The sequence below is a fragment of the Oryza brachyantha genome, chromosome 6 (genome assembly GCF_000231095.2).
Source record: "Oryza brachyantha chromosome 6, ObraRS2, whole genome shotgun sequence".
NCBI classification, from domain to species: Eukaryota; Viridiplantae; Streptophyta; class Magnoliopsida; order Poales; family Poaceae; genus Oryza; species Oryza brachyantha.
Window position 1 is genome coordinate 3,213,992 of NC_023168.2, and position 19,640 is coordinate 3,233,631.

Genomic DNA, 19,640 nt, shown 5'->3' on the forward strand with positions numbered 1-19,640 from the left:
AAAAGTTTTCTATATCTTTTTTTCTAAATTTGAATTCAATCCAAATTTATCAAACCCTACCGATGGTTACCCTTACCGAACCCTTGCGGTAAACTCATTACCCATGTGAATTAAATCTTGAATCCACTAATATGAAATAGCAGAACCCTAGCACAAATGTGAAATCTGGTGCTCCCTCTGTTTTATATTATAAGATGTTTTTGTCTGACTTTGATTTATATATGAATCAATGAATATGTATTTTATGTATGCGTTTGGATTCATTACGATTTGGAGAACATGGTGAGGACTAGAATATGCTAGATATAGCTAATACTTGTTTTGGGATGGAGCTAGCTAGGGAGTACAGTTTCCTTGCACAGCAAGCGAAGCAACGAATCCTCCTGGCTCCTGGGACGTACACATGGATTATTGCGTAGCAATTGCTGTGTGGAATTAATTTGATCAGGCAGCAAGCAGCGTATGTTGTGGGTTTGATTTTTTCTACTCAGGAAACCGGCCGGGTTGGCTTGGAATTAATGCAAGATTATATGGATGGACGCCGGCTGCATGCTCCTCGATCGATCGGTTTGGACGCATGCGCAACCAAGCCAGCAACTCGACGCATGTCGCCAAAATTGATGAGACTGCCGAATGCATGCATGCGGCAGCGACTGGGTAGTGGATAGATTGCTGTTCAATTAATGCTCTGAAAATAGACGTGAATTTTACATGGATAATCTTCGTGAAAAAAACTACCAGCGCCAATTATCAGCGATGATCATTGTGAGAAGATGATTAAATAACACTATGGCACTGTTCTTTCTTTCGTACATCTAACTCAGATTCTCTCGTTTTTCACGCAAACGCTTCCCCTTATTTGACCCTTTCCATAAATAAATTGTAGTGTTTCAGTGCTTGTTTTGTACGTCCTTCGTTCTGTAGTATAAGATTATCTGGATTTATCTAGATTTATTCATCTATTAATATATATATTTTTATATATGTCTAGATCATTAGCACACATATAAATATAGACAATGTTATAAAGTCTTATAATATATAACGAAGGAATATGAGATTGGTAACTAGCAATTTGATCCCTATGTAGTATTAAATTGGTAAAATTTGCTACAGTGCATCGAAAAAATGTGTAATTAGCTAGTGACACCGTAAGATTACGAATTTGCTGTAGGACACCATAAAAATATGGTAATTAGCTGGTAGACACTCCGCCTATGATTTTATTAATTTCGGAGTAAAAATGACGAGATTGCCCTCGATGGCCAACCTGTTATGCTGACTGGGTTTGGACGAACCAGACCCAGTTGGTCTCAGCGCCGCACCATACCCGGACCCTAGCCTACAGGGTGACTGAGCAGACGGCGGTAGCACCGACCTAGCTGTGACGAGGGTGACGGCGAACCGACCACCGAGGGCAATCTCGCTATTTTTAAAATTTTTGACTCCGAAATTAATAAAATAATGACCGGAGTGTCTACAAGTTAATTACCATATTTTTGTGGTGCCCTACAGCAAAATCGTGTTCTTTCGGTGTCCACCGGCTAATTAAACGTTTTTTTCATATCCTGTAGTAAATTGTGCCTATTAAATTAAGTACTACTCTCATGTACATTCCCCTTGATCATCTGACTTGGACATGCAGTGACGCGTACGGTTGGCGTGGTCTCGCTACCTCAATCCTCGAGATAGGAGAGTCGTGTATATTGCCAATGCGGTGACTTGCAACTTGCAAGGAATGATGTGCTAGTTTTGTGTGCTGTGCTAATTTTCTGCATCCTGGCTCTCGATCATATCAATTAGAAATTAAGAATGATTGGCCGTCTAAACAATTTTCTGTTTATACTTATAACCTAAAATTTAAATTTCAATTGAATTTAGGGTTTTAACCGAAGTTTATTTTCAGCATTAACTTTTAGTTCACTGAGAATACGTATATGTTTTTTTCCCTAAATTATTTCTTGTTTGTAAATATGTCATTTGTCTTTTTTTATATAAAAAAAGTCAAACAATCATCCACCCATATTAAAACACCCTAAGCTAATATATACTTCCAATCCTATACAATAAGAACTGTTTTGATTTAGACCATACCTATAGAGCTGTCTTTTGATATATGAAAAAAAATCATATGAGGAGATCTTTTATAAAAAAATATTGTTCATAGTATTACAATTTGATAACATTTCTTAGACCTATACCCCTCTCATAGCTAGTGTTACCTTCGTTCCGAAATAAGATCGTTTTTTAGTTTTTTGATACAATGTTTTGACTCTTCGTTTTTTTTTGAAATTTTTTTGCGATTCTATTTATATTTTTACTAAATGATAAAACATGAATAATACTTTATACATGACTAATTTTTTTTAAAGTTTTTCTACAAATTTTTTAAATAAGACGAATGGTCAAACGTTGGGTATGGAAAAACGAAAAATAAAGTTATTATAGGACGGAGGTAGTATATTTTAGTTGCAGAATTGTGCTTCTTGTTGACTTTTAAAATCGGTTGTCAATGATCTCTGGTTCCATTATTTGGGGACGGGGGGAGGGCATAACATATATATTAAATGCTAGAAATGTTTACTTGTTATAATCTTGGTGATTCTTTTAGCCTTTCAATTGTTTTTTACTATCTGAAAGCGTAGTTGAGGATCTGCTCTCCATCACTCTTTTCTTTTTTCAAAATTTCTTTAAAAAACATTGGTTGTGTGCCTTACGGCATGCAGAGGCTAGCGACGCATAACATTTTTATTATCTAAAAAGAATCAGACACATTTTTGAGTGGTTGACATAAGAGAGTAGGAGTTGTGGCTATATTTTTAGAATAAAATTTAAATGTTAGAATTGGCTATAACTTGAGCCGATGGATTAGCTTATTAGCTAGTTCTAATCTATTCCCTTTGTATATAAATATACACATTTTAATTATTTAGAATTTATCTATAAATATAATTTTTCTAGAGTACTACTTATCACATCGATCATATATTATTCAAATTTATTTCAATCTTATTTCCAACCACCATCTCATCCTTGCCATCCACCAAATGTTTTTCCTTCGTACTTAACATCTTCAAAACAATCTAAAAATACTTATATTTACCGACAGAGGTAGTAGCTGACAAAATAGATTTTAATGCAAGGCGTTATGAGAAAATGAAGGCGAACTAGAAGTTTCCGACAATTGGCAAGAAGATATTGAAAAATTAACTCTCTGCTATTTATCAATCTTGTCCTATTTTAACGGTATGAATGATCAGAACAAGACGGCTTGAAGAAAATATTCCACACTTTTCGTTGAAAACAATGAACCAATTGCATGACTTTAGCTGCACTCCAATTACTGAATTTCTGTCCGGGGAGAAAAACCTGCAAACGTGATGAGTCGAGTCTCAAGTATGAATGATAGATACATGTTCTTCGATAATAATTATTTGATGTTTATGATAAGATTTGATAAAATATTTAAAGATTTAACTATTAATTTTATATCAAAATTTGATGCTATGTTCGGACACGGAAGTTTGATGTGGGCTGAAAAATCCTCGTCTGGAAATACTCAGGGTTGTTGCTCTTTCAAGTAGTTGTCAATGTTCATGCTATAGCTAGGGTTGGATAAAATGACTTAGACCAAAAAAACTAAATAGGTCAAGATTGAAAAAATCGGTCACAAGTTTGTACGAACTGAATTCTAGTCACTTCAATCATTCTTAGTTAACCCAAAAAACCAAACTATTACATATAATACAATAGAAGCCCACTATGCCACACAACCCAATCCCAAAAGCTACCAAAATCCTAAGTCCTAACCTCAGTCCGACTAGGCTACTACCTCTCAAGGATGTTGTCATTTGCCCCCACCCTACTCCCACTCGAGAAGGCAAGCAACTAGCGGTTGCGCATATATAACTGTCTTCACCTCCTGTAGTCCTCCTACACCCATCATCCACCTTCTGTCTCACCCCCACACACCAACTCCTAAATCGCGTTATTAATTATTTAGTTATTTTTACGATTTTTAGGGCATGACAAGATGACTAGAGAAACCCTTTTTAGGTAGTGTGGATAATAAGTAGAGTGAATGAGAGATTAGGGAAACACCTCACACCCAATTTCATATTGTAAGACTTTTCATCAATTGGTCAATATATATGTTTTTTGTACACGTCTTGATACACTAGTATTCATATGAAAGTATACAAGGTTAATGAAAGTATACAAGGTTAAAAAGACCTGCACTGTGAAATGGACAGAGCATTATATGGCCCAAATATGGAGAGATTACAATCAGATCATTAAAAGGAAGAGAAATACACATGTATGTATAGTTAATAACTCCCTCTATTTTAAAATGTAAGTCTTTCTAACGTTGTTTAGGTTTATATAGATGATAATAAATCTAGACATATATATAAATTATATAAATAAATGAATCTAAGCAAGTCTAAGAAGTCTTTCAATACGAAACGAAGGTAGTAAAAGAAATCAGCTATACAATGTCCAAAAAATAAAGATACTGCTGAAACCTACCCCATTCAAACGATCAACAAAAGAAGATAACATTTCTTCAACATACCAACTTGTATCTGCTTTGAGGAATCTCATCTGACAAGTCGCAAAGCTTATCATAGGTTCAGGTTTTTATCTCACTAACTGGTCATTTACACCATATTACATCAACGCAAACGAAATGTCAATACAAAACAATTCCAGATGATGAATGCGTTCACTAAAATATCTACACAACTATATATACCCAACCAAACAAACGCCCTGTTTGGACGGCAAAAAGTTCAGATACAAATATCCAGACCCTGCAAAAATCAGGAAAAGTTCCTGCATCCTAAACAAGGCCCAAACGATATCTGTTTCTGCAATTTCAAAGGGTTTCTGTACACAACCACACCGACATATCAGCCAGTGTTTGGTTCTATCTGAACATGATGTTCAGGCACAGTGCCATTGTGCACTGGATGAGGCTGTTCATCGCCAACACTTCCCTGCAGCGGTTGGGCAGGCTGAGATCCATCATTTCCATCATCTTGGACAGCTTGATCAGGTGCATTACTGTTGTCAGTGAGACTGTGGCCTTCATCCTGCACATCATGGACACGAGCTTCCTTGTCGCATCTGGCGCAAACAAACCTGTTCACAATGCTTATCAGAAGCATGAGAGCTGAGATGCAGCCACTGATGATGAAGAGGCCAGAGAAACTTTGGAGTGTGAGAGGGTTGGAATCACTGCTGCTGCTGCTGCTGCTGCTGCTTGGGTTTGCATCACCTCCTGTGGAGTGTTCACTTGAGCCAAACCACTTCTCTTCAATTTTGGAGCCTTCACTCTCTCCAGTCAGGTTCAAGATGGCTGTAGAGAGATCATGCACTATTGGAGAACCTAGAGGAAATACCTGAATATACCAAAACATGGTGATTGCTAGTTAGGCCAATTTGCTGAATTTCTATATGGAAGCAACACAAAAATCTCTATTATTTTTTTTTCAAAAACATGAAAAGTAAAAGCTTGCGCGTTATACTAATCGAAAAAGATTGAAAAGAATCGAAGAACTCTGAATCTACCAAAGTGCACAGAATTGAGAAGCTTACAAAGCCAAATCCTGGGGTCTTGTAGAACCGATTAACCATCTGGAATTCTTTCTGGTATTGGGGATTAGAGAGGAAAGAAGTTAAGTAGGGGATTTCATCAACGATCGCCGAAACTCCTCCGTTCTTGGATCCATTCCTCAGAGCTTCAGCATACTCCTTTGGCGTTCCATATGGCCTTAACATGGATGGCATGAACCCTCGTTTTTTCAAGAGTGAGCCCACAAATGATCCGTTTTGGTATCCAACATAGTCACCATTTGACAGGAGTTGATCCAAGCTTGTCACTGATGGCCGGAGCCTCTTTGCTGTCAGCATAGATGACAAGCTCGCCGTGTAGCTCTGCACTAGAATCAGCACTACAAAGCACCATATCACCACAACAATTTTTGATAAAGGGCTCTTGATAATCTGGCCTGTTTGCACATTGAAAGAACCCAAGTAAACCTCATATAATGCAACTACAAATGAGCATTCTTGTAATCATGAAAAGGTACCACAATTTATAGCGTAAATTCATCACACCATTTTGACATCATAATACTGAAAGGTAATCTAAAAGGTGACTTAGATTTTACGCTATAAATATGGAACATCCTGTTACCTTTTAAAATATTGTAAAAAGTCATGTTATAAACAAGTAGTACATTTACCATGTTTAGGAAAGTATATAAATATTAAAGCAATAAGTTTAGTTTGAAAGGGACATAGTAAACCTCTTATAATGCGCAATTACAAACAAGCAATTTATGATCTTGACAACATACCACAATTTAGAAGTAGTAAATACAATTACCATGAGAAAAAGTGAGGGTGGAGAAAGCAAAGTAGGAGGCAGTGCTGAGCTGCCTGACGCCCGATCCCTGGTACTCCGGGTTCCTGGGTCTCTCGATCACCCACACCACGAAGCCGGTGTAGAAGAAGAATCCGACGGCGGCCAACCAGAGGTCGTTGGTGAGCGGCTTCACGAATATCCACTGGATCGGCTTGGCGTCGCTCTCCTCCAGCACCAGCAGCGACACCCCCGACGGCGTGTACGGCATCGTGAACTCCACCAGGCCCTCCCGCTCGCCGGTGATCGTCACGTCGCCCACCGCCGCGCTGAACTTCTGAAGATATAGATATGCCCCACAGGACAGAACATGTATGTATGTATGTCAGGAGGAGAAGTGTTCAAGTCATAGTAGAGATACAGTAAAGTTGAAAGGGGTGACGGTATATTTGTAAACGAAAAATAATTTGTGAATAAGATTTTTATATATGTATTTTTAGTGATCTAAAAACCAATACTAAGAAATAAACTTTGGTAAAAAAAATCTTAAAATCTGCTTCAAATTTAACTTTTGAAAAGTTAAATTTTGGCTTATAAGCATGCAGAACTGAAAACGTGGGTGAAAATGTCTTGGAAATGGATGATTATTGTAGTTCTCTCTTTTCTTGACTCACATTTTTATGGTCTCTGAGGTTACGATACTTCCCTATAACTTTTCAGCGAAGAGTAACCGCAAGTTAACACTGCAAAAACATGGCATCTAGTAAAAGAAAAATGGTGTTTTTTTCTTTTGTGAATTAATAAAGCTACTTTTATTTTTAGATACTTCTTTTAGTGCTCTTTGAGGGTCTGAGCAGAAGCACTTTTAAGGTGATCTCTACTGATAATATTTGTTTAGCAATATTATCGCCACTATCATTATGTTACGCCACAAAGTGACACCAAGAATATGATAAAAAAAATATTTGATACAATATTTTACCATTGATGAGAAGGTACCTGATACTATTTTTTTCTATTATAAAATTTGGTGCATCCCAATAACTAGTAGGAAGTGTCAAAAACTATTTTCAAAAATGATACTCTTGCTATCTGTCAAATTAATACCGTAAAATTTATCTTGTTTGATAATTTGGTAAAGCTTGTGTCTTTGTTTGAGTACATAATTAAGTACAAAACAATAAGTTTGTGGGAGTAATTAATTAGGCTCACCCCTGAAGACACGCTGCGCACGAGATCATCGTAGGAGCCATCGAAGACGTGAAACTCGTACCGCCGGAGAGGCCGCAGCCTCGCCATGGCGGCGTCAAAGACGTCGATGCAGTAGCCGGTGATGTTGAGCCTCTTGGTCGCCGGATCACTCTTCACGTTCACGAACGCCTGGAACCCGGTCTTCAGCGGCACGGCGATCCTCATCACCTCCGGCAAGCTTCCTCTCCCGGCTAATCTCCTCCTGCCGCCGGCGCTTCTTCTCTCGAAAGGACGAGAGCAAGTCGTTCTTGGACGAGCGCCGCCGACGCCGGTGGTGTTGCGGCGGAGGACGACGCCATGGGGTGGCGAGCCTCCCGCTGCCGAGGTCAATATGGCGGCGAGGATGCCGGCGAGCGCCGGCGAGGAGCTGGCGTGTGAGTGAGAGAACGGCGCGGGCGGTCGGTGGGGTGGACGTGACGACGGCGGAGCAGCGCCGGAGATGAGGAAGGTGAGGACGGGGACGCGGTGGCGCGCAGCCGAATCCGCTGCCGTCGGAGGCTGGTTACCTACGACGACGATGGCCTGCGCCTGGTCGTTGTTGACAAGGTCCTCAACTGCACGCTCGCACAAACCGCGTAATTAGATGCAGAATTCGGAATACACTACATGTTCATACAAATTATGACACTATTTTATACTCTTCTTTTTTATTTAATTTGACATCGTCTTATTTATATTTTTGTGTAAATATAAAAAAATATAAGTCTTGTTTAAAATTTATGTAGTAGTATCAAATCAAAATAAAATAATTAGTTATATATATAAATTTTTAAATAAGACGAATGACCAACCTAAAATCTAATGTCATTAAATAAAAATACGGTGGGACTAATTTTTTAGTATCGGTAGGAACAGAAATAGAAAATTTTACCATATTTAAAGAGCACCTGAAGATATTAGAGCATCTCCAACGGCTCATCTAAATTTGGTCATCATATTTTCATTTGAATGATCATCTAAACTAATTTCATCCTTCATATCTCTTTGTACTACACTAGATCATCTATATATGACATCCTTTATATCTATTTGGAGGATGGAGAGAGATAATCCAAATATAAATGTTCTCTCTCCTAATATAGATGACATCTAAAAATAGATGATAAGATAGTCGTTCTGTTGAAGCTTAATTTCTAGTCTTCATCCTCTATTTTCAAGATAGAAGATACGATAGATGAGTTGTTGGGATACTCTTACGCTTTGTTTTAAATCTTGATAACCCTTAAGAGTGCAAATTTTAATACCTATGTACTCCACTAGATCATCTATATATGACATCCTTTATATCTATTTGGAGGATGGAGAGAGATAATCCAAATATAAATGTTCTCTCTCCTAATATAGATGACATCTAAAAATAGATGATAGTATAGTCGTTCTGTTGGAGCTCAATTTCTAGTCTTCATCCTCTATTTTCAAGATAGAAGATACGATAGATGAGTTGTAGGGATACTCTTACGCTTTGTTTTAAATCTTGATAACCCTTAAGAGTGCAAATTTTAATACCTATGTATTTTCTTAATGATGGTAATAAATACTGGTGACAGTATATCGTTCAAACGGAATATAGCTGATACATATGGCACATCAATCTTTATGTAACCCTGTTTCACGAGTACTAGTATATATACTGTCGACCAACAATGACAATTTAGAATATTGTTCTAAAAAAATGACAATTTAGAATATAGAAGGTTCTTTTGCATGATTAGATTCATTCGAATATTCATGTCCATTCTTCAAACTATCTAGACACGTTATATATGTTCATCTCTACAGAGCACTCCCTATAGTCATTTTTGTTTGATTATATGATAATTATACCTAAGCTAGCTCTGCCAACTGTCAAATAAAGTCGACTCGAGGGAGTCCAAATATGCTAAAAATGAGGTATCAAATTGGAAGAAATCGTGGAAAACACACTTCAGAAGATATATAGTTTTGCCGAAAAGTTATTTTATACCCCCCTAAGGCTGTGTTTGCATATTCGGGGTTTCAAAAAATTCCCTTAGCATGTAAAACGAAACAACGTATTAGCCTATAACATAATACTTCTTCCATGTTTTTTATATGACGTTGTTGACTTTTATGTTTACATTTGACCATTTGCTCTAAAAAATTATATAATTATTAATTATTTTTATTATAATTTAATTTATTATTATAAAAATTTTATGTATGATTTATAATTTTGCATATTTGAATAAAATTTTTGAATAAAACGAACGATCGAACATAGATCCAAAATTTAACGATGTCGTATAAAAACATGGAGGGGATAACTATTAGACATAGAAAGCTTGAAAAATGGACCAGTATGATTTTTTAAAGAAACATTTCTACATAAACCTTTTTGAAAAAACAAACCATTTGATAGCTCAAGAATGTGCACGCGAAAATGATAGTTATAAAAGATAAAAGATATTGACAGCACAGATCAATATGCTGTACATAACTTTAAATATGTAAGTTTAAATTTGATGTCGATGGTTCTGCTGGATTGGTGATTTCCTAATGATCCTATGCAATGGCGGATACAGGAGTAGGGCAGCTTGGGCTGCAGCCCTACTCCTGATCCTAAATATGTATTAAAATTTCATTTTAAAACTTCAAAAACTAGAAGATAAAGATAAAATTATATAAATTCAACTCACTAAGCCCTAGGTTTGAAAAGAAATTCTGGCTCCGCCACTGATCCTATGATGTGATTAAATATGTGCGGCTTGCACTATTCTATCGCTAAGTCTTCTGCGACAGGAAAAAAAAAGACCTGGTACAACGGTAGTTTGGTTCTTTTATCCCTAGAAGGCTAGAACGTCGCAATCTTGAACTTTCGTTGGCACAATCTTCAACTTACACACAACTGAAACTTCGTGATTGCGACATCCCAGAACTTAATATTTTGGAATTTCTTCAGACTCTATGTATAGTTTATTTTTTATTCGAATAACCATAGTTAATTCAATGCCATAATATGTGTCATCTCAAATTGTACATGTTCGTCGCTGAAGGGAGCTCTTTTAATTACAGGAAGTGATTAAACTCACCCTCAAAGATGCACACTCATCTATTATATATTATCTAAACAATTATTTAAAAAATAAGAAAAATGATATAGATTATATATGTGATATATTACAAATTAACATAGAGGTTCCAGTGTGACTTTGATTACGATGAAGAAAAACAAAATAAACTACTACTTCCGTTTCATAACGTAAGATGTTTGACTTTTTAGTTGCAATATTTAATATTTATCTTATTTAAAAAATTAGTACAAATATAAAAAATGACAAGTCGTGCTTAAAGTTTTTTTATAATAAAGTAAGTCACAAGCAAAATAAATGATATTTTCATAATTTTTTGAATAAGACAAATGGTCAAACATTACAAATAAGAAAATCAAACATCTTATATTATGAAACAGAGGGAGTAATTATGAAAATTTTAACTGCCAAATCAAAACTTCTTCGTCCCGATGAAAAATTTCAGCTTTGAGCTTTGTTGCATCTAGCTAGCGGAGAGATGCGTACGTACCAGCGTGTGCAGCTGCAGCATCATCCTCCCCACGCGAGTCCCTCACGCGCAGCTCCACCGGATGGCGCCGCCGCCGGTGGAAGCCGTCCACCGCCATGGAAATGCCGGCGAGGCTCCTCCTCCCCTCGTCGCTCGCCAGGTCCACCACGACGCCCACCCTCACCGTCGGCGCCGCTGCCGCATCCCGGAGCGCGAGCAGCGAGAGGAGAGCCGCGGAAGCAGCAACGAGAACGAGCAGACGACGTCGCCTGATGAGCCCCATGCATGCAACGACGACGACGGCAGATTCTGCTCACACCTTTTGCGTGATGGCTAGCTTTTTGTGTGGAGATGCAGTGATATATATATATATACGTATACTGAGTCACTGACAGTGCTAGCTGTGATTATTTATATTTGTATATATAGTAACATCAGCCACGACAGCAGTGGCGAACTTTCGTCGAAATTTTCAGTTTCGAATTGATCTTAGGGAGGGACGAAGATGCTTAGACCTAAAGTCATATGATCGACTCTGTGTCACCGATCGATATATGGGTCCATGTTTATCTGACCCCACGTCTTAGTGATCGACAGTTCTTTTAGTGGTTTATTTGATTTTTAGAGTTATATCTGATCATGTCTTATTTAAAATTTTTACGTATATATATAAAATTATAAGTCATGTTTAAAATTTATTTAGTAAAAGATCAAATCATAACAAAATTAATAATTATATAAATTTTCTAAATAACATAAAAACCAATGATATCACATCAAAGAAGCAGTAGGATCGAGTGTATATAAAGTAACGTAATAGAATTTTGATATTTTTAATCTTTTAAGAAACTTATTTTATAAATAGACCTTAAAAAAACCTTCTTGTATGAATAGGACTTTTTGACCGGGCCAACGTCATTAGAGTCGATATCGGTGCCGTCCTTCAAGTCAATATGACATGGTTACGTGGCCGGAGGACAGCGCCAACATTCTATACAATGACGGAGCCAATGACATTAGTGCGGTCAAAATGATTTATTTGTGCAATAAGTTTTTTTAGAAGTCTATTTATAAAATAAGTTTTCAGAAAAAAAAGACTAAAATATCAAAATAGGATCTTGTTCTATGGCTGCGACGGTTTATCAGTTCGATCATTTTCAATAGCATAGGGAAGGATTGTGACGTCAGTAGATTTTATAACGGGAATTTTGATCAAGTCAGATTGCATTTAACAACGTACCAACTAATCTTATATATCTGTTAAAGAAAAGATAATGTTGCATGAAAGCTAGCAACTAGTGGATGGCCTATGCTAAGATATTATGTACGGGAAAATGCTATGCATTGCATGTGTGACAGCTGAACGGGATGAAATTAAACAAATGCTTCTAGAGTTGAACATTTTTCTATCGAATTAATCTGCTCAACAACACCCAAAGAACAGTGACATGCATGTTGCGAGCTCATGAAAGTACAGAACAAAATGTTATTCGAAAAGGAAGTGAACTGTAGTGAATTAAACAAGCATGGATTTCTTAATTTCTCGTACTAAATATATGTTTAATTAAATTTATACTAATCGCTGGTCAATGGCTTGTAGCATCGGGCATGTGTCATTTTCAGGAGAACGTTACGTTATAATTTATAAATGTAAGTTACCTCACCGTGTTCTAAAATATAAATATTGCTAAATTATTTAAGTAAGTATCGAGGTTATATCAAAAGATTTTTCTTTTAGTCATTTCAATTGTCAATTTTTAAAATTTTGAATTACTTAGATTTTTTATGCATTTGGTTGTGTAATTATTGAAATGATGAGAACCAAAATATTTATATTATAGTATAAATTTTTAATTCTACAATTTTTTATATTTAGAAACAAGTGAAGTACCAGCCCATGAGAAAAAATATTGACGTAAATTATTAGTATTTGTCCCTGGAAATTAGTAATATTTGTCGATTGAAGACAGTATTTCAAATTGTACTCCATCTAGTGTCTCATAAAAATACAGTTACTTCTAGCATTCAATTTTGTTTCATAATATATACTTCTTCTTCACCAACCTTCTCAACCAATCATAATTGTCTCTCATTTAATTTATTTACCTACTCTCTCATCATAATGATTCCTCATTTAATTTGACCATATTTATTAATCTTACAAAAAGAAAGGGGCAAATGTGTCTATAGTATGAAACAGGAGGGAGAATAAACATTTTACGCTATGATGGATAGCCAGAAATGCTAATTATATTTTGGAAAGGATTACCATTATTAGATGAAGAGTTTCCCCCCAAATTGCAGCATGTAGGAGGAATATTTCGAATATTCTTGCCATATAGTACTTGCATTAACAATTAGCAATTCCAATGAATTGTTTCTTAAGGAAATAAACTTATAGATCATTGTTCTAGCTGACAAACTGATCCAAAGGTCGAAGCAATTAGCATAGAAACGAGAGCGAGAAGTTTCTGGGAATGCAGAACAATAGGAATAAACTCTTTACCTTCAAAATATCAAAATGTCAACGATAAAGCAAACACCAAAAACTTTGCAGCAGCTAATTCATTGGTCAATCTCATCTGACAGTGATGGGTCACACTCACACACATCTCATGTTTCATTCAATCACTCTCCCCCAGTTTGATTGTTTCTGTCTATTATTAATTGATCAAATTAATTCGAACTGTCAAAGAATAGCAAGAAAAATCAGAATTCAGCAGCTTGTCTTCCCTAAAACCTTTCTTCACAATCAAGTCTTGGTTTTCGTAGGCGACTCACTGACTGACTGCATGACTTGGCATACACTGGACATTTGTGTGCAATTTCTCAGAATCTATACAGTTGTGGTCTAGTTCCATGTTCAGGTCTATAGACTTGTTCATGCAGTAGTTCTGATTCTGACTTTCTGACCAGTTTGTAGTGTCCCAAGGTAGGTATACAAGAAAATCTTGGTTGTTGGTCAATACAGCTAAAGTTTCAAGGGTATCATTCACCTGGTAGGCTGGTACTACTATAAGATTAGTAGTTTTTTTAACACATCCTGATCGTATACTTCCTCCATTTCTTTATTTAACACGGTTGACTTTTCTATTTACGTTTGACTATTTGTATTATTTAAAAAAATATATAATTATTAATTATTTTGCTATAATTTGATTATTACTGAAAACTTATAAATACGACTTATAATTGTATATGTTTGCACAAAAAAATTAAACAAGACAAATAGTCGATCCGAAAGTCAATACTGTTAAATAAAAAACCGAGGGAGTACCATTGCATACAAATTGCCTTCCAAAAAAACAAATGATAATTACATTTTTTTAAAAAAAATAACGATTGCAAATGATAAATATAGACGTGACTAGCTACTGAAATATGCACAGCATCTAATACACAGCCTGCGGTGAAGCATAGGCATCCATGGCTTTACTGAAGAAATTTCTAAAGCAGATTGGTTGATACCTGCACAGAGATGAAGAGATGAAATATTCTTGTTTTTTTAAATTCCAGAACACATTCAGCATGACCGTGTCAACATCTCAGCCAGTATTCATCTGACCTGGGTGGAATCTGCACGCATAGAACCATTCTGGATTGGTCCAGATTCATCGCCATGGACAGCACGTTCAACGTACCCATGGATATCCTGGGGATCCTCAATTATGATTTCATGGTTGGTTTGATCATCAGCCACAGAGAAACTGCCCATGACGTCCTGTGATGGGTTAGCTGCTTCTTCTTGAGCACTGTCTCCGTCATCCACACCAGGATCTCTAATTTTGGTGTAGTATTTGGCAAGAACTGACTTGGAGATGCTTATCAGCAGCATCAGAGCTGAAATGCATCCAGTGATGATGAACAGACCAGAGAAACTTCGCAAAGTGAGGGGTGCTGAATCTGTGCTGGGAATCGCATTGCTTGGAGAGAGAGCCTCTGTGCCAAACCACTTTGCCTCCATTCGTGAGCCCTCATCTCCACTGGTCACGTCCAATATGGCAGTTGAAAGATTATGCACCAATGGAAAACCAGGAGGAAACACCTGAAGGGGAAGACATGATATGATGCTAGTTAGGCCAGAAAAATTGTGTCCAGAAAAATTAAAAGTTTTTTCTTACCATTCTTAAAAAGTACCTTGAGGTACCAAAAATTTTAATGCAAAATTTTGGTACCTACTTTTATACTGAAAAACATAGTACCTCGAAGTACTTTTTTAAAGATGGTAAAAAACTCAATAATCAATGTAGTGTAGCTCTTGAAGCATGAGGATCTGAGAGGCTTACAAAACCAAATCCAGGAGTCTTATATATGCGGTTAAGCATCTGGAATTCTTTCTGGTAATGAGGATCTGAGACAATAGCATTCAAAAAATGGGATCTCATCAACGATAGCAGACACACCTCCATTGCTCGATCCATTCCTCAAAGCTTGAGCGTAGTCCTCTTTCTTTCCGTAGGGCCTTAGCATTCTTTTACTGAAGCCTTGTTTTATCAAAAATGATTCCACAAAGGATCCCTGTTGGTATCCGACATAATCACCATCATACAGGATCTGGTAAAGATCTGTCTCTGATGGCCGGAGCCTCTTTGCAGTCAGTATGGATGACAAGCTAGCTGTGTAGCTCTGCACAAGAACCAGCACCACGAAGCACCAGATTACCACAACAATTTTTGACAAATGACTTTTGATAATTTGACCTGTGCATAGCATAACAAAGGTAGTAGTTAAACCACTTAAATACTGCATCAAATATAGCCAGCAAGTTGAGCTCTAAGTACTAACCATGAGAAAATGTCAAGGTAGAGAAAGAAAAATAGAGAGCAGTGCTGCACTGTCTTGTGCTAGATCCTTGGTACTCCATGTTTCTGGGACGTTCAATTATCCAAATAATGAAGGCAGTGAATAGGAAGAAGATCACAGTAGCAAACCAAAGTTGTTTTGTTAGTGGCTTCAGGAATACCCATTCGATTGTTGATTCAGATTCACTCTCCGCAAGCACAAGCATTGAAACACCAGACTCAGTGTACGGCATCATAAACTCCACATGGTTAGCTCGATCGGCAGTAATGGTTATATCCCCACTGCTGCATCGTTGATCTGGTAGCAAGAACCAGCAGATATAATGTGAGTACTTGATTCTATTCCAATGCCATGAACACAGATAGTAATTAAAAGCTTTACCCCTGAAGATACACTCTGTACTAGCTGGTCATAAGAGCCATCAAAGACAACAAACTCATAAATCAGATGTTATGGTAACTTCTTCACAGCAGCCTCGAAGACATCAATGCAATAGCCAGTAACACCTTGGTCAGATACATTCACAAAAGCTCTAAAACCATGTTTCAGTGGCACAGCAATCTTGAGTTTCTTCTGATAGCCTTCAGGCAAAACTCCTAAGCTTCGCCTCACTCCAGCAGTTATCCCTTTGGTTTCTGAATCAGGTTAGTTCATGTTAATTGTCGATCCAATATTCTCATGTCCTATGAGCAAAAATGAACATCGTGGCACAGCAATAATAATAATTATATTGGCATTTGTTTGCATGAAAGAGGGAAGGTCACTTGTTCTTAAGCAATACTGCTTGCCTGTTTGGTACATTCCATAGGAGAAGTACACAGGGAAATGAAAACATTTTCCTCCATTACAGAAAACAAGAAGAGGACATAACCAATGTAAGAACCTCATGTTCATCCTCGATAGTAATTCTGATATGTATCCTATCCCAAGTCTGCAAGTGTACTGGGTATGTTATCAGTATAATGAAATTTGTCAATAATTTACCTCCAAATTTATTCCCAATTATATGGATCTGGCCTACTGGGTCTGTTATCAGTACAATAAAATTGAATGGCCGACCTTCGCCGGTCCACAGAACATTGCAGCTCTGATATAGATAAATGATTTGGACTTAAATGCCAAAGATAGTAATCACATCTAAAAGTTCATACATAATGATGCTTAGATCCAGTAATTGACCAACAGCCATGGCTATGAACTGCTGTAAATAGGATGGTTCTCATCGCAATCACTGTTCAGATCGGAACTGGTAGTACCGTATAAGAAAGCACTAAAACTGACTAAAAATTCATGGAGCAAACAAGTCAGGATGAGCAGCGAACCTCCTCAAACTTGCGGGGCGGAGCGGCGGAGGCGCCATGCGATGCGAGCATGAATGCTGCAGGAAGGGAGCTCGGCAGCGGTAATCCCTTGGTTCCCTACTCATCGGACGGCCGGCAGCCGGCAGCCGGCGCGGTGTGACTGGGGAGGTGGGGATCGGGGCGATAGGGGTAGAATCGCAAGGCATTTGCAACCGGTGACGCGGCCGCGCGCGCTGGAGCGCACCGGCCGGCGGCGGAGCAAAGGGCCGGCCTAGTGTGCGTGCTCCATGGTGCTTGCTGCACGGCCACGACGACAACCTGCTGCCCTAATCAACTCTACGGTGATTAAGGAAAGGGGATTTGGTTAGAGATACGAGGCTGTCGTCCACTGCCAACAAGAGAAAGATTACGGTAAGTTCTGTTTGATAGGCTCGTTTTCGTGAAGGTTTCATAGGGTTTCAATCTCATCAAATATTACAGTTGCAATGATAAAAATATTGATGTGGTATAGAATTTGTGACCAGAAATATAAGTTGAGTTTAATGAAGATAAACCTTATCGTACAAAGTTATCTGGAGCATGAAATTGGATTCAAATATCATTGAGACTTTGAAAGTAATTTGTTTCGTCTTAACACATTTAAACAATTCACATTGGTCGCTTATATATAATATTTAAGTGATATGTTACCCTATGAAAGCCTTGAAGTGAAATTTTACGTTAAGTGCAACGTCAATGAAAAGCTAAGTAATAGCTCAGAAATCTTTTCATGTTACTAAGAGCTAAAATAGAGTCAATTTATATAATAATTACACATAAACATATGCTATATCATCGATAAATGTTCTACCCTCATACATACATGTTTTAGAGTTTATATTGCAGCTGACTATAAATTTAGCCTAATTTTTTTCTCTCTCATTTCCTCCTCCAAGTAAGCATATATGGCATGGCAATTCCTAGAGTCCGCTTAATCATACTTGTTTCATTCATCTGTTTAAATTTGTTTTGATGACGTGGTATTATTGGAGACCGTGTGTAATGAAATTTGCACCGATAATGACCTTAGAATCCCCAAAAAGTATTTTTCAACTTCTGATTTCTATATCATATTTTATAATCTACCGCTTACAACTTCAGATTCTCGTGAACCGAATCATGTTTGGAATAGTTTCTAATCTGTGGATTCTTTCACCACTGTCGCATACCAGTTGGCTATATTCACATGATATTTTTACTAGAACAAGTGAACGACGTACCATGTGTACCATTCTTTATCTGTACCGTTTCATATCAAGACGAAAAAAGTTTTTTTTATGCTAATAAGACTACAATATATATACTCCCTTTTGTTTTATTTAACGCTATTTACTTTTGAATTCAGGTTTAACCATATTATTTAAAAAAGTTATATTATTAATAATCATTTTATTATAATTTAATTTATTACTAACGAAATTTTAAGTATAGCCTATTATTTTGCATATTTGTAAAAAATTGAATAAGATGAACGCTCAAAAGTAGATCCAAAACTCAACCGTCTCAAATAAAAAAAATCGGAGGAAGTACTAATTAAGCATGGACCGAACATAAACATATAGATTCTTTTTCCTTAGTATCTCTCTTATTACTACAAAGAAATATTAAATCAGGCAAAAAAAATATAGCATACAACATCTATAATATCAAATTAGTTGTGACGGTATTTTTTTTACTCATATAGATAACTTAAACCATAATTCGTACAAATGCCATAGAAGTAATATGGATAGTTAAAAAAGACATGTCATGCAGCGATGTAATGTCAGCTATAAATACGGATGAGTTTATCAGGGTTGGTCGTTTGGTTTTTTTGGAGGAGTAAAGCAAACGACATATTTACAAACAAAAATAATTTATAAATAAAACTTTTATACACATATTTTTAGTGATCTAAGCTAAAAATGAAAAATAGACTAGAATGAGAAAAGTCTTAAAATTAACTATAAATTTAAGATAGAAAATTCAAATTTTAGCTTATAAATTTAAGCGGAAATAAAAAGATGAGGCTGATATTCACAGACCAATTTCACATTACCATTAGAGCAATTTTATCATCGTTGAGAAGGTAATAGGAGATATCACTGTTTTTTATGTAAAATTTGATATTTTTATATCTCTATCTTAGAAAGTATATAGAAAACAGAGGTACGGATGGTGCCTGCTAAGGGTGAAAAAAATTCTCTTACCATTAACACGAGCAGTTGGCACAGCGTCCCCGTGCAGGAGGCCATGATGGCCATCCCCATTTAAGCCCAAGTGATACACCTCTGACGCCGTCGCCGAGCTCCAAACCGTGAGCACGGCGAGCGCCGCCGCCATAGCCACCGAGCGACGCGGCTCCTCCATTGCCGTAGGTG

The 19,640-nt window shown here is 36.9% G+C and overlaps 1 protein-coding gene and 1 pseudogene across 1 annotated transcript; both read right to left on the reverse strand.

Moving 5' to 3' along the window:
- Nucleotides 1–4,569: 4,569 nt before the first annotated feature.
- LOC102702387 (glutamate receptor 2.8-like) lies at nucleotides 4,570–11,420 on the reverse strand. The gene is made up of 6 exons (XM_015838446.2): nucleotides 11,159–11,420; nucleotides 7,913–8,175; nucleotides 7,583–7,843; nucleotides 6,395–6,707; nucleotides 5,602–6,014; nucleotides 4,570–5,405 (listed from the first exon to the last, which is right to left on the reverse strand). The coding sequence occupies exons 1-6, from the start codon at nucleotides 11,418–11,420 to the stop codon at nucleotides 4,914–4,916; spliced, it is 2,004 nt and encodes a 667-aa protein (XP_015693932.2). The 3' UTR covers nucleotides 4,570–4,913.
- Nucleotides 11,421–14,377: 2,957 nt separating this feature from the next.
- LOC102702668 lies at nucleotides 14,378–19,602 on the reverse strand (annotated as a pseudogene).
- Between the last annotated feature and the right edge of the window lie 38 nt (nucleotides 19,603–19,640).

What these genes read in the sequence shown, in the direction of transcription:
- LOC102702387 (XM_015838446.2), bottom strand. Translation starts at nt 11,420, where the DNA reads ATGGGGCTCATCAGGCGACGTCGTCTGCTCGTTCTCGTTGCTGCTTCC. An exon ending in TGCTGCAGCTGCACACGCTG is followed by an intron (nt 8,176 to 11,158) that starts GTACGTACGCAT and finishes GCGAGCGTGCAG; the next exon opens with TTGAGGACCTTGTCAACAAC. An exon ending in CACCCTCACTTTTTCTCATG is followed by an intron (nt 6,015 to 6,394) that starts GTAATTGTATTT and finishes ATGTGCAAACAG; the next exon opens with GCCAGATTATCAAGAGCCCT.